Source organism: Diuraphis noxia, unplaced genomic scaffold (assembly GCF_037042655.1).
Source record: "Diuraphis noxia isolate RWA-SAM2 unplaced genomic scaffold, SU_Dnox_SAM2 contig0004, whole genome shotgun sequence".
Classification (NCBI taxonomy): domain Eukaryota; kingdom Metazoa; phylum Arthropoda; class Insecta; order Hemiptera; family Aphididae; genus Diuraphis; species Diuraphis noxia.
Genome location: NW_028301714.1, coordinates 15,773,986 through 15,788,938, shown reverse-complemented (window position 1 = coordinate 15,788,938; position 14,953 = coordinate 15,773,986). Strand labels below are relative to the sequence as shown.

Sequence of the window (14,953 nt, the reverse complement as noted above, 5' to 3'; positions counted from 1 at the left end):
TTTGTCCTGTGCTATGATGAAATACCTACAAATTATAACAATGCACCTACTTATTTAAATTTCTTTTTAAATTTGTATGACATTTTTCTTGTTTTTAGAGCATTTATATCTAGGTCCTAAGCATAAGTTCTAGATAAATGATTAACCATATTTTATCTAATGAACTAATGTTATCATGAATCTATCTAGATTTAATGATTCAATTTTGTACTAAATCAAATTTGTCTTACCAATCATTAGCCAAGGATCATCCTTTAAAACTGGTGCTAAGTATTTATCATCTTTCCATGGCTCAGGGTCAACTTCAAACAGCATACTAGGATTAAAATTTTCATCTTCTTGTATCCGAGTTCTTGTGTAGTTGATGCATTTTATATACGAATAAAAATCCATGGAATACTTACGTTTTGCCAATGATAAATCAAAATTATGGTCCTTAGCACAGTGAACCATAGCTTCTGCTACATCATCATATAACAGTTCACAGAACAGACATTTTACAGTACCTGGTCCACTTTCCACCCAGTCACCGAAACTGTGATCAGAATCAGAATCTACAGACATCTAAAAATAATTCGTAAAATTTGGTATGTATACTATTGAAAATGAAAATTTGAGTACAATAATGCAGCTGATGAGTAAAACATTCATCATTTATAACTTAAAACTACTGGTTAGTTATAGTTTGGTTGGATTTAACTTACGTCAGTTAGGTCATCGGTGATAAATCTAGACAGTAGAAAGCAGATGGGGATATTATTTCAAATCCTCAACTACCGAACTCGAAACAAAATTCTCAAACACTTCAAAAGTTCAAACACAAAATTCAAAAGTTAAAAAAAAACATGTTTTTATCGGATAACAAACCTAACCTTGATTAAGTGGTAGAGTGGTGATAACGGACAACCGTAATAAGATAAGACAAAGTCATGGACCCGAGTTGAAGTTTAAAGTGGTTGTGGTTGTATTTGTATACTCTAGTGGTAGTACAGAACGTTGTCTACGTTTGGTATGATATTCAGTATTTCGACTATGCATTATTACCACAGTGGCAAAGGCCAAAGACCATTACTCTATGACAATGAAATAGATCCATTTAGATAATATAATATATAGTCAATAGTGAATAGTCATATAGATCTAGTAAAGTTAGTTATGGCCACAGAAATAAATAATTAACGAAGACGCCACACCCGCAACGCCGCAAGTGTTGTCTCCGTCTTAAAAACGCATAACATAGCAAAATCTGTTTAGCGTGGGACAACTGTTCTCCCTCAATATTTATAATAGAATTTTTAAAATTTCACAACGCATAGGTAAGAACTTTATCTGTGTCATAACTCATAGCGTCGTTATTTTTTTTGATAGCACAAACCTGGTGTACTTCAACAATTTTGATAACACTGAGCACTGTTATCACTAGTTAGCAATCTAGTTTATTATCTATACCGTGGTCATGGCACAGACAGTATGAAATATAAATATTTATACCTAAAATTATATATTATATATAAATATATTATACCTATTAGGGCATAGGGGTGATATTTACAATAATTAATACAATTTACTACTCACTGAGTACTCAGTCGACACTCGGGACTCGGTGTTTCAAATGATTCAATAGATTAACTGTCGTTTGTATCTGTCATCGGTTTTTACTAAACATTAATCAATTACTTAATATTTTTCTAACAAAACGAGTGCGCTATATACGCTATGATAACAAGTTATGTTTATGGCAATATGTAATTAGTTGACATCGTTCGTGCTTGTGTTGTCGTATAATATATCCTTATTTGGACGACCTGTTAAGAAATAAGAATACTTTTGTGGTGATACGTACTTTAGTACATATTCATTAATCATCATTGAAAATCACATGGCGAAATACTTCAACAGACATTTCCTTAAAACATTAGCGTTGTCCACAGGTGTTGGTGCCGTTAGTGGTTACGCAGTGTACTCGTTTCTTGAATTAAACGACACCGAAGCCCTGGTAAAGAATGAAATAGAACAGAGGTACTACAAAATATTCGAGAACAAAGAAACAAAATGGGATTCTAACTGGGACAAGTAAGTGTGTCTAACTGCTTATGTTGTTCTGTGCAGACGGTTTTGTGTCTTAATATTCATACAATAATATTTTTATATCTTCTTGTGTGTTCATTGTGAACAACATCTTTCGCTTTACCTAAATATCCAATATAATATTAATGTTCTACTGTGACAGGAATATGTTTTTAACGTTTTTTTTCAGATGTTAACTCGAGCTCGTTAAAATATTTAGTATTCCTGGCCGCCAGTCTTGTTCATATATAAAATATTATACGGCTACCATTATTACACTGCCACAAAATGGAAACATCAAAAAAACGATCTAGCCACCAGCCATCGGCTAAAACGAAGAAAGAAAACATCCAAGTCATTGTCAGATGTAGACCAATGAGTTCTAAAGAAGTGTCTAATGGGTATACAGAAGTTGTTAAAATATCCAAAGAAGAAAATTCTGTCGCTGTCTCGGTTCCTAAAAATGATGGTTCTGAATTTAAACAGTTTACATTTGATGCTGTTTTTGATTGGAATTCCACTCAGGAAGAGCTGTACAAAAAAATGGTCCATCCACTCATTGAATCTATTTTGAATGGATTTAACGCTACTATTTTTGCTTATGGACAGACCGGAACTGGTAAAACATTTACAATGGAAGGAATCCGAGATGAAAAACTACCTTTATCTGAACAAGAAAATCGTGGAATTATACCTAGAACTTTTGAACAGATTTTCCAAACCATTGAACAGTCAAATAATAAACAATATTTAGTATTTTCTTCATACTTGGAAATATATCAGGAAGAAATTCATGATTTGTTAGAATCAAAATCTAAAGGAAAGTGTGACCTTCGTGAAGATAAAGATGTTGGTGTTTATGTTAATAATTTAAACAAATATATTTGCAAAAATGTCCAAGAAATTTTAAAAGTCATGCAAGAAGGTAACAAAAACCGAACAATTGGTGCTACTGACATGAATGAACATAGTTCTAGGAGTCATGCTATTTTTACGGTTACTGTAGAAATAAAAAGTTCTACTGAACGTATTAGGGTTGGAAAATTGAATCTCGTTGATTTAGCAGGTAGTGAACGACAGAGTAAGAGTGGAGCTACCGGTCAAAGGCTCAAAGAAGCTGGGAAAATAAATCTTTCACTATCTACTTTAGGAAATGTTATACACGCACTTATAGAAGAAAATTCCTCGCATATACCATACAGAGATTCCAAACTCACTCGATTATTACAAGATTCATTGGGAGGTAATTCTAAAACATTGATGATTGCTAATATTGGTCCAGCCAGTTATAACTGGGATGAAACACTCACAACTTTACGCTATGCTAATAGAGCAAAAAATATTCACAATGCACCACGTGTTAACGAAGATCCGAAGGATGCTTTGATTAGACAATATCAGGATGAAATATCAAAGCTACGCAACATTTTAAATGAAAAATCATCTAAAAAAGTTACTACTAAAAAAGGAAAGCAGGAAGAAAAAAATTACGATGTAGAAAATCTTCAAGAACATACAAAATTTTTAGAAAAACAACAGCAAGATTTAAATGAAAAACGTAACAATATTTTGGAAAATAAAGACAATTTATCAACAGACGATCAAAATAGAATGTTGTATGACATAGAATTAGAAAAGGCTAAAGTAGCTGAAGAAATGGATTTTATGGCTTCATTAATTACTCGTATTCAATCCATGGAGAGCAGTTTGTTGAGAGGAGGAAAGTCTATTACAGATCATTTATATGAACAGCAAAGTCAAATTGATAAACGTAATAAAGAAATTCAAGAAGAAATAAAAATGGAACAGGAGCTAGCCAAAAATTTAGAAGAAATTGCTGGTTATACTGAGTCAATTAGGGAAACCTATTCAACATTGCTAGAAGAAGTAGAATCCAAACAAGCTAAATTTGACAAATTAATGCTTCTTTATCAAAGTCTCAAAGGAGAATTAAAAGTTAAAGAGGATGAATATTCAAATCAACGAAGAGACATTGAGTCTAATCAAGAAGCAATGACTCGTCAATTAAAACTTGGTAATATAATTATGTCAAATTTTATACCCCAAGATGAACTTCAAAGTGTTAAGGATAGATTGTATTATGATGATGATACCAATGAGTGGCGTATGGTTAGTAATCAATTAGAAGGTCATACACGTGGCTGCATTAATGGTGTGATTAATACAAGAAGGAATGAAAATTTAATAACACTAAATTTACTTACACTTGAACATAAATTAGAAGAGTACAAGAAACCAGAAATTTCACCTTCATTATTATCAATGCTTGATGAAGCATTAAAAGTTGAGGATGATCTGCAGGTTGATGCATCGATTGCAGAACGGCCAAAAAGTATGCGAAGTGCTGTTGGGCCAAAGATTAAACCCGCTTCAAATAAAAACTATCCAAGAGCAAGAGGCTTAATACCAAAATAAAATGTTTTCTTGACGCTCGAATTTGTGCACCAATTAAATATGTTGTTATTTTAATAATATTTAAATACTAACAACTACTATCAAATAAGACTGCATTGTTAAATTTATATTTTGCTCACTGATACTGTGTAATAAGTACCTAACACATATAGGTATATTTATTTATTTATGTTTTGCTTTTGTATGTTCTTTAACATTCCTAGTCACTAAAAGAAAAATTAATTTTATTTTGTTTCCTATTTTTTAATATTAATATTTTGCTTTATAGTCTCAATTGTTTTTTTAATTTCGTCTTGCAAAATAAATCCTAATCAAAACTAACATAGTCATATTGTCTAGTCTTTTAGCACAATGAATGACACTAATAAATTATATTTCATGCTATATATTTCTTTTTGTTGTTTATTTATTCTTAACCTTTTCTTTTGTCACATGTAAATATGTTTGTCAACATATACATTTTCCAGGCGACAACCTAAGAGCCTAGTAAAACCAATTGAATCAAATAAATCAGAATTTCAAGATAAGTATGATAAGAAAATTGAAAGCCAAAAGTCTCATGCAGCAAGGCACATTTTTCTTATTAGACATGGGCAGTACAATTTATCTGGCGAGACTGATGGAGAAAGAAAATTGACTGAACTAGGTATGTTTCTAATATATCTATGAGTAATAACAGACGTTCGTACCCCTAAGATAACGATGGGAAATGAACATTCGTTAAAAACATAACATTTTATATTATGTACTAGTAACTTGATAAAATTATTTGTTTCAATTGAAAAATTTGACTTGCTATGTGATGATGAAATATACTAAATAAAGATACTTATATATCTAATCTCAAGTGTAAAAAATATTTTTAATTTTATAAATAAAAAAACAAATATTATAATTGCCTGCCTTTTGATTAGTACTAAATCAATAATTATTGTACAAAATTGATGATGTTACATTATGATTATGTTCTTAAAACATACACACTTATAAATATGTTTATAAGCATTTAAATAACAATATTTTTATATTTCATTTATTTATTATCTTCTAATAGACTATTTACTTATTTTTTCTAAATTAATTTGCCTATTATTAAAAAAAAAATTCCATTACAGGGAGACAACAAGCTCTGTTCACCGGTGAGCGATTAAGTGTATTGAATTATCCATGGACAACGATTACTCAATCAACATTGACTCGAGCAATGGAAACTTGTTCAATAATCCAAAAACAATTGCCTGCAAATATACCCCTGACATCATCTGATTTGTTAATTGAAGGCGCACCAATACAACCTGATCCGCCTAGCAAACACTGGAAGCCTGAGTTATATGTGAATTGAAATTAAATAAATACCTATTTACTTCTTAAATAATAAACCATAACTTATTCTGATTTTTAGCAGTTTTATAGAGATGGAGCTCGTATAGAAGCTGCTTTTCGAAAGTTTATTCATAGAGCTCCGCCTGAACAAAAAGAAGATTCTTATGAATTAATAGTTTGTCATGCAAATGTTATAAGATATTTTGTTATGAGGTAACTATAATATTTATTTGTCATATTAAATATCCAAAAATGTGAAAACACATGTATAACCACAACCATAACAAAAGCTTATTATTTTGTTTTAGAGATAATTTTTCTGTCACTTAAAACATATTTAGTATGCTCTTGTCTTAATTTAATTATTGTATTGCAGATCATTGCAGTTAACTCCAGAGGCATGGTTACGTTTGAGTCTAGATCATGCAAGTATTACGTGGCTTTCTATTTATCCCAATGGAAGAGTAGCCTTACGATGCTACAGTAATTCAGGGTACATGCCACCAGAAGCTATTACTCATTAAATATTAAACATAATTTATAAATTTATCATCAAATTAATTAAAAGTACTGAAACCTTATACTTATTTTAATCATTATCTATTTAAGTCAAGCACAAAACAATTTTTTTCATGCCTATATTGAAAGTTTAATCAGTGATGCCAGTTGAAGCATTAGGAAATAACCTTTTTCTGTCAGGTGACTAGGAAAATATGTTTTGTGAAAATTGGAAATTTGTCTGGAAAAATCTAAATCTGATTAATTAAAGATATGAAACGCTTTTGTTATCAAATACTAGTTGGTTGGTGGTTTACTAGTGTTGTTCTATGCAACAAATGCAACTCTAAATCTAAATCTAAATCTAATTCTTTATTAAAAATATAAAGGTATAAAAATAAATTCTCATTCGTGAAGATGATAAAATCAAGATTAATAAACAATAATTTTTTCCATGTTTCATGTATCATGTTAATTCTGTTGAAATGTTTAGGCATTTCCAATGAGGCAATGAAGTTAGATTTATTCTTATCTACATGTTTTTTTGTTAAAATTAGAATTTGAAACTGATTTTGGACATTTTAGTTAAAATAAACCATATCTTCTATAATCATATACTGTAATATTTTATAAATAAGTAATAGCTAAATTGATTGAAACATTAAAAATTATATATTATAATATGTAATTAATGTTGATACATTGAAAGAAATACCAGTAAATTATTCCAATTGACTGCTTAAGTCTACCAGTATACACACCTATAGTTCAAACTTTTAAAGTAAGTATAATTATACCTTTTGAAATGTTGTCAGTGTGTAGTAATATGTTTGATTGCATAATAAAGGGGTTGTGAGTGGCAAAGTAACACACAGTTTAAAAAAATATATTTATTAACTAGGGGTGCAATTTTTTTTCATTAAAGGTAAAATAGGTAGTAAAAAATTAAGTGATCAAAAAACTTTCAAGTAAAAGATGAAACTGTATGGTACATAAAAAGTTTTTATTTAAACATTCACCAAAAATTTTATATATTTATCGTAATTTTTTCATTTATATCAAAAACCAAAATCAATTTCAACGAAAAATAAATTTATTTGATACTTCCCAGATTTTCATAATATTTTTCCCTGACTTGAAAATTACGGTTTTTTAAATTTGACCTCCCAAATGCACTAACTAGATTCATTTTCCCACCAAAAAGTTACTGAAATATATTATATTAGTGATTAGTGGTTGTAACCTCACACTCATCTCCCTACAAAATATAATACAATATCCAACAAGGCCATAGTGCTAAAATCAAAATTAAAATATTTTGAAATAATAGGATGTCAGCACTATATTTCATATTCTTTCAAGTCTGGCCTTTAAATATGCAACATAATTAAGTTTAGCTGTTTATTTTGTTTTGTTATTTGCTATTTTAGAGTTAATTGACCTATTTTCAAATGTAGAGTTAAAGACATTTTTTTTTTTGGTATATTTTTATGAAATTTTGATATTTCTTTGATTTTATTAGCAGTTTTAAAATTGTAATATAAACAATTACCTGTCTCCACCTTCTTAGACCCCTACTTAAAATATAAAATGAATATTAACACCTAACTACTAATTTACCAGTCCTTACTCAGGCCACTATGGACTTACGGCATTCAATTATGAGGTGATTCTACACCTTCTAACACCCGTACAATCCAAGCCTTTCCAATGCCTTTGCCTAGTTTCATCTGCACCTTGGTACTTAACCAACAACAATCTCCATAAAGATCTTAAAATCCAAAATATTAACCTAATCTCTAAATTAACAACGAACGCACTCCCTAGTGACCCGCGCGGCCGTGTCGTAGACTTGAAAGGCAATGATATAGATATCTTATTCTTCTGTAAGGGAACTGAATAAGTGCTGGATGTTGTTGCCAGGGAACACATTTAAAAATTATCATTGTTATTACTGTCACTTTATAGGGTGTTACCACTAGCTGAGTATTCTCCCTAATCACATGATTCATGTTATTTACTTTTATTTTTCACTTATCAAACCTACTCATTGTAATAATATGTATAAATTGTAGATTTATTTCAATATAAAAAAGAAGAACAATGAGTCAATGAACAAACAAAAACAATGATTTTAACTACAAATTGGATAATAGGTAAATTTGCCCCTAATATTAAAACATGGTTTAAAACACAAGATTAATTTTGTTGAATGAAAATTTTTCATTTACACGTGGATGGCATGATTAAGAAAAAGAAAATAAATAACCACAATATGTTTGATTTACAGCAGCTGTGGTTCAAGTAGGTTAGGTTTTATAAAACCAATGTATTGATGAATAAAAGTTTGGCAATTTATGATTTGTTATAAAGTTTTCAGTTATTACTTTATCTAGAGCGATATAATATATCTATGATAATAATTATGTAAAATTATTTTTATAAACATTTTTTTTTTTTTTTGATCAACGGCGCTTTGGATAGGCAATTTTGAGGCATTCATAGAAATGAATGATTCAAAATATATACGATATCCACTCGTAGTGTAACAGGGTGACGTTAAGTGATAATTAAACTCAAACTCAAACTATTATTTTAAGTATAGTTAATTTAATCATAGAAAAAACGTATGGTTATGTAGGTATTTAAATTTTTTGTATTAGAGTAGACCAATTTCAGATTGGTGGAAAAATATCTGAAATCTGAATAGTATACAATTACAATATTATATAAAGATGGGTACTATAAAAGTAATACGTTCAACTTTGTGTTGCTGTGTTTATTTGACTGGTTTGAAAATCCTTGTGCATGTAACTTGATCAGCGGTCAACGTCTGAAATAATTCAAATCAAATATATATTAGCACAATAACTCATAATTTACAATATGTATCACATAAACATATAATAGGTTTTTTTTTATGATGATTACAATTTTGTTATTGTTAATATACTAGTAATAAATACTACTACTATATAACTAGAAATTCTTAAGGTATTTTCCTTTTATATCTAAGATTTGAAAATTTGATACAAGGCTCCTAACATATTTTTACAGCAGTAGTTGAAAAATAAAAGAAATACATAGTCACAATTTTTTTTACAATCATTCAAAGTTTGAATTATGAACAACATACGTAAAGGAGTGTTCATTTTATAAGATGTTTTAATTATTATAATTATTACCATTTTCATTTGATCGGGTTCAAATTCTCTGATTATCGTTGTCTCTTTCCTGTCGCCACATCTTTTTTGGATGTGCACCAACTTGTTGCCTTCTTGGGTGATGATCGACCTCACTTTATGGGCGTCTAATGTCTCTTCGTCAAATTCTTCGCCAAGGTTGAACTCGATCAACGTATTTCTGATCATCGTGTTGCACGTCAACACGTATTTACCGTCCTGTTTTTTGGTGAGTTCCACCACCGGGGACATGACCTTGGCCATCGAGCGCATCACTGATATGACGCCTACAGAAAACCCATACCAGTAGAATCATTTACCAAAATACAATACATAGATACTAATATTACAATAGATACTTATTATAACTTAAATGTTGACAGACGACTACTAAATTCGACTCATACTTAAAATTCAAACTTTCTATAAATTTTTAACAACTGAAGAATTTATAAATTTTCAAATAATTAAATTTTGTCAAAATGTAAACTTTAAGTGGTTATAAAAAAAACGAGCCTATGTATTTTTAATATTTTCCACCTGCTATTATGTTAATTTATGGGGAATCTTGTATTTTTTTGACCCAACGTATCATATATAGAAAATGCCAGTATAAACATTCAGTAAAAATGTCATGTGTCCACGGTAATTTATTTTAGAGTTACACCAATATCTAAAATCGATTTTCTCAAAAATGGCTGACCTCATTTTTAGGGTCATTGAATATTAATCTTAAATCCAAATAGCTATAGTCGAATACGTTGTTCGCTGGCATGTTAAAATATCCAAAACGTATTCAATAATTAATTGACAACGTTAGACGAAGGCCCTCTTATTTATATCAATAAAATAAAATATATCGAATTCAAATAATTATGAATTTATATATTTGCTGTATTAATGTTGACTATTGAGGCATGTGCCTGTCTGTCATAAAATATGATATCTTGTGCAAGGTGTATAATTTGTATCTTATGTCTTACAAATATACAATATGATGTATATAGATTATCATATTGAACTGCCATATGAATATAAAACATATTTATTCAACTTAAAATCGGCATATTACAATAAAATTATATATTACTAGCTGAACCCGTGCACTTCGTAGCCCGTTAAAAATCATATCTCTTTTATGGTCTTTAGTTCATATTGTGTGTTAAATTCATTTCATGTGATGATGCTAGCAGTATATTTTTTATACATAATGATAGATAGTGGTTATAATATATTATAATCTTACAACGATATTCAATTTCGTATATCATTATGTAATTTTCTTTGTTTTTTCAATATAATGTTGACAATTTAAATATTCAATTCAATGATATTTAGGCATAACACTTTCTAACTTAACATTATCTTCTGCCCATATTATGTCTAATAAAATTCTGTACCAAATTTTGTCGGAATCGGTCCAGCTGTTTAAGAATGTATTTAGGACTAACAGATAAATATATATAACCATCACTAATAACACAGAACAATAATAACCGTCACTAAAGCAACCATTTATATATAAACAAAAATGTCCATCCTAAAAATAAGTCCAGCTGCTCTCGAGAGCACTTGTTTGTTTAAATGGTTGCCTTTGACTACCAAAAAATATTAATATTATTTATTTTATTTTTTACTGGGCAAATGGCGCCACTTTAATTTCATCACACCCTCTACCCTCATCATATTTTTCTAACCCGATAACTTTCTCAATTTTTTCATCTGTAAGAACCTTCTCCTGGCAATTATGACCCAAACAAAAAAAAAGTGAGCGAAATCGGTTCAGACGTTCTCAATTGATGAATTGTTATACATTTTTGTCTCCATTTTTATATATAGGTATAGATTGTTATTATATTATGTCTATATCGTTCTTTATTAGGTACCTACCTCATTTATCATTAGTAATTTTATGATGTAGATCGCTAAGCGTAGTACATATAGTTTATGATATACGATATAATTATCGTAAGCTATAAATTATAAATTATTACAATTTGTTTATTGCTTTTAGTACCTATTATATTATATACCTTTGTTGGCTTTGTGTTATAATATTTATTAATTGTATATCGTATTTTCATCAATACTTAAAAGGCTCAACACACGATAAATTAAATAGGTATGCCAGCAATATAACATTATAACTACGGTTTTGAGACGAATCGTGCATTCACCCAGCGACGAGAGAATTTTGCTCGTTGGTACGCCACTGAGCTTTTGACGAATGTTTACGTCACAGAAATGTGTATCACGAAGTTGCTGACATACCTATTTAAAATATATTATTTTGATCTTGCTGACACGTACAATAATATTATGCTGTTGTTTTTGGAGTTGTTCGGTGCGTATAAGTACGGACACGGACGTGGACGAGCGACGTGATTATGGTCGAAGAAATGCTTATTATAATTATTTATTAACAATATTAAACAGAAGTAAGTAACTTTTTTTTTTTTACTATACCGACGAATGACCTATAATCTATATACTCGAGAATATCGGTGAACGTTGTACGGCGCTAACAACATAAATTCATACAAACCTAGCTTAATCCAAATATAACTTGTTATTTGAACGTAAGACGTATTTATTGTTGGACGTAATGCATCTATAGTATAATATTATATATATTATTTATATTATATATAATATCATAACTACGCCAAGTCTGTAATGTTGAAATATTTATTTACAGCTAGGTAGCAATCATTTTCGTTCCGATTCGCGATCAATATATTATTATGTAGCAATATATTGTACTCGAGAGCCAAGTCTAATGTATCAACTATTGTTGTACCTAATTAAACTTATGTCAACATACGTTTACCTATTTATTTTTAAACGATTTAGTAATTAATATATAGTGAATACTGAATACTAAACAGTAAATTGTACTAAATCGGATTACACACAGGTCCAACGTTAACATTTTTATCATAATAACATTTATATTATGATATTATGGATGTTAACTTAACAATTATAATTATAATTATAATTACAATTATAATTGTATAATGCTTAACAATTATTGTTAAGCATAATTATACAACAAACCTACCGATAAATAAATATTTATTTTATTAACGTAAAAATACTAAATAATTATACTGCATAAACCATGTTTAATATTTACATATTTTCTTTTATCACAATAATTGTGTACCTACGCGATTTAAGACTAGATTAATACAGTATAATATATTATTATGATGTACTATAAAAAGTCTAAAAATCTATGGTGGAGCTCTGACTCTATGAATAAAAATTATCGGTATGTTAGGTTTTCCACTTTAGGCAAGTGAGAAAATTATAATCTGTCTACTCTATCGACTGTAAAAGACCGCTTATTAGCGCATTTTCGTGAAAAGTATCATGTAGGTATTAATATCCTAAAATAAAATTTAAATTAAAAAGAGACCCTTTGCATAATTCTATGGCCTCAAAATATCTCCGAACGGGCCTGATATCAATAATTAATTAATGTCTCAACATAATACTTACTTATTTCATTTTGTTAATATGATACATTTGTAGTGAAATGTGAAAACGACAATTAATAAATATCAATCTTTATTTGATATGGTCTTGATAATTGATTGATACATAAATTCTTTGTTTCAATGGTATTTTGAAGTTTTACTCGATTACTTATAGAATATTATTTTATCACTTATAATAATCAAACAAACCATGTTTATCGAACTTCTTTAAATTTACAATGTCCAAAAATGGGTAATCCCATGTTGTTAAATTAAATATTAATTGTTTTCGATCGATTATTGTGTATCTAAATAACTAATTTCCTATTTGTTTAAATGTAAAAATTCTGTATTATATTAACATAATACAATAAATATTGGTAGGTGTATTATATTTATGATAAATATATTATAGTTTGTCAACTTACCCAGAGCTTTACAGTATTCGTCAAAATTATCGCTGGATTCTAGCTTGAACTTTTTATTGAAAATTAAAGACATTCTTAACTATTTGGTTCTATTGACTCTTGACTGCAGTATAATATAAAACTTGTTTGATTTTTCTTTCCGGTGGTCAGATGATCACTATTCACTGCATACGCATGTAAAGGTATCGCGTGAATTTATATAGTCTATAGCTCATATGCACTTGATGTTCGATATTTCATGTCTAATCGGGGATTTTATGTGTTCAGTAAAGGAATCGGAATAATATTATTTAGCAATATATTATATGTATTTTACGATTATCTTTTTTTTTTCAATAACGTATTTATTGATAAAATATCAATAACGTGATTACATAAATGAATACCATATGTATATGCATGCTTTAATAATGCGCATATATATATAATGTTCGAGTTTGTAAAAATAAATCAAGTGAACCGATCTAAATTATTATCAAAGTACACTACTTTATTAAGTAATGATAAAATGGATGTCTAGTTAACAATTATTTTGAATTTTGAAAATTTAAAATTTCGGAAGAATATAAAACATTTTTATACTTGAATCACTGCGCTAGATTTTGTAGTATAAAATATTTATATAAGATGCGTATATTTTTCTAAAAATGTTTTCTTTTTTTTGTTATCGTATTATTTTTAGAAAAGACTTAAATCTTACAAGTCCTGATAGGTATAAGAAAAATTGAATTTTTACTGTATATTGTTCTCAGTAATTTTAAATGAACTTTCAAACAAGCAAATAATAAGTATTTATTCAATCCCTAAAGAATTTTTTAGACACGAATTTCTCCCTTAAAATATGAAAATTGATTTTCTGTTTGCTTATTTTCTGATTGCTATTAGTACATCGGGCTTTTCATTACTCCGTACTTTAATTATTGTTATTATTATTATTTTTTTATCATGTTTTTTTGACAATTTGTTACAGTCATCAACAATAATTTGAAAATAAAATAAAATTTATGAAAAACAAAAAATGTTTTTAAATTAATAGTTGAACTCAAATCCCGGTTGAATTTAATTTATATAAATAATATTTGCTTTTCAGATTGTTTTTATATTCTTCTCCATAAGCACTGATTAGATTTAAACTGGGTTTTTACTGTTTTCACTTTATGATAGCTTTTTTATTGTTTTATTTTTCGATTTACACTCACAGTGAAACGTAAATAAACATTTTATTGACTTACGAAAAGGGGCCATAATAGGAATTATTTATTTTCAAATAAGGTTTATGTACTGGCGAATTGTTTTTAAAACTTACACCAAATACCTATTACCTATAGTTCCTTCTGTCATTGACCTAATTCCAGGAGGCTGTAGCCGGAAAATTGAGTGGTACAGTAGGGTGACCATACGTCCCGTTTAAAATGGGATTGCTCCGTTTTTGATCATCATGTCCCGTTGTACCAACAAACATCAAACGGTACGTTTTTTGTCCCATTTTTAGAAGATGGTCTCGATTTAATCCCGTTATCTCTATATTATT

The 14,953-nt window shown here is 28.8% G+C and overlaps 4 protein-coding genes across 8 annotated transcripts in view; 2 read left to right on the top strand and 2 right to left on the bottom strand.

The window, feature by feature from the left end:
* LOC107163388 (protein arginine N-methyltransferase 3-like) overlaps window positions 1-872 on the bottom strand; it is a 32,097-nt gene extending 31,225 nt beyond the window's left edge. For 2 of the 4 annotated variants that reach the window (XR_016191548.1, XM_089226526.1), the window contains exons 1-2: window positions 705-872; window positions 231-564 (exon numbers count right to left, since the gene is read on the bottom strand). Coding sequence is in view for 3 of the 4 variants with exons in the window: in XM_089226526.1 (XP_089082652.1) it covers window positions 231-564 (334 nt within the window). In the remaining variant the exon portion in view is untranslated. Of the gene's footprint in view, window positions 1-230; window positions 565-704 lie in introns of those variants that run through there. The other 2 variants (XM_015510793.2, XM_089226527.1) reach the window with 2 other exon arrangements.
* A 657-nt stretch (window positions 873-1,529) lies between these two features.
* Window positions 1,530-6,410, top strand: LOC107163368 (serine/threonine-protein phosphatase PGAM5, mitochondrial-like). Of its 2 annotated transcripts, none has more exons than XM_089226524.1 (5): window positions 1,530-2,076; window positions 4,974-5,152; window positions 5,622-5,839; window positions 5,912-6,042; window positions 6,206-6,410. In XM_089226524.1, the coding sequence occupies exons 1-5, from the start codon at window positions 1,883-1,885 to the stop codon at window positions 6,351-6,353; spliced, it is 870 nt and encodes a 289-aa protein (XP_089082650.1). In that variant the 5' UTR covers window positions 1,530-1,882; the 3' UTR covers window positions 6,354-6,410. The 2 variants fall into 2 exon arrangements, with proteins under 2 accessions (XP_089082650.1, XP_089082649.1); XM_089226523.1 differs by having other exon boundaries at window positions 1,531-2,076; window positions 5,909-6,042.
* On the top strand, window positions 1,935-4,892 carry Klp68D (kinesin-like protein 68D). Its single transcript, XM_015510795.2, has 2 exons — window positions 1,935-2,076; window positions 2,261-4,892. Exon 2 carries the CDS (start codon window positions 2,359-2,361, stop codon window positions 4,504-4,506), a length of 2,148 nt encoding a protein of 715 aa, XP_015366281.2. The 5' UTR covers window positions 1,935-2,076; window positions 2,261-2,358; the 3' UTR covers window positions 4,507-4,892.
* Window positions 6,411-8,917: 2,507 nt separating the features above from the next.
* Window positions 8,918-13,696, bottom strand: LOC107163378 (fatty acid-binding protein, muscle-like). Its single transcript, XM_015510775.2, has 3 exons — window positions 13,423-13,696; window positions 9,513-9,796; window positions 8,918-9,160 (listed from the first exon to the last, which is right to left on the bottom strand). Exons 1-3 carry the CDS (start codon window positions 13,493-13,495, stop codon window positions 9,107-9,109), a joined length of 411 nt encoding a protein of 136 aa, XP_015366261.1. The 5' UTR covers window positions 13,496-13,696; the 3' UTR covers window positions 8,918-9,106.
* Window positions 13,697-14,953: the final 1,257 nt, after the last annotated feature.

Bases quoted from the DNA above. Each gene is read 5' to 3' on its own strand.
- LOC107163368 (XM_089226523.1), top strand. From the start codon at position 1,883: ATGGCGAAATACTTCAACAGACATTTCCTTAAAACATTAGCGTTGTCC. The intron at 2,077-4,973 runs GTAAGTGTGTCT...TACATTTTCCAG, and splicing joins TGGGATTCTAACTGGGACAA to GCGACAACCTAAGAGCCTAG. The intron at 5,840-5,908 runs GTGAATTGAAAT...TCTGATTTTTAG, and splicing joins ACTGGAAGCCTGAGTTATAT to CAGTTTTATAGAGATGGAGC.
- LOC107163378 (XM_015510775.2), bottom strand. From the start codon at position 13,495: ATGTCTTTAATTTTCAATAAAAAGTTCAAGCTAGAATCCAGCGATAAT. The intron at 9,797-13,422 runs GTAAGTTGACAA...GGTTTTCTGTAG, and splicing joins CGAATACTGTAAAGCTCTGG to GCGTCATATCAGTGATGCGC. The intron at 9,161-9,512 runs GTAATAATTATA...GAATTATTTCAG, and splicing joins AACCCGATCAAATGAAAATG to ACGTTGACCGCTGATCAAGT.
- Klp68D (XM_015510795.2), top strand. From the start codon at position 2,359: ATGGAAACATCAAAAAAACGATCTAGCCACCAGCCATCGGCTAAAACG.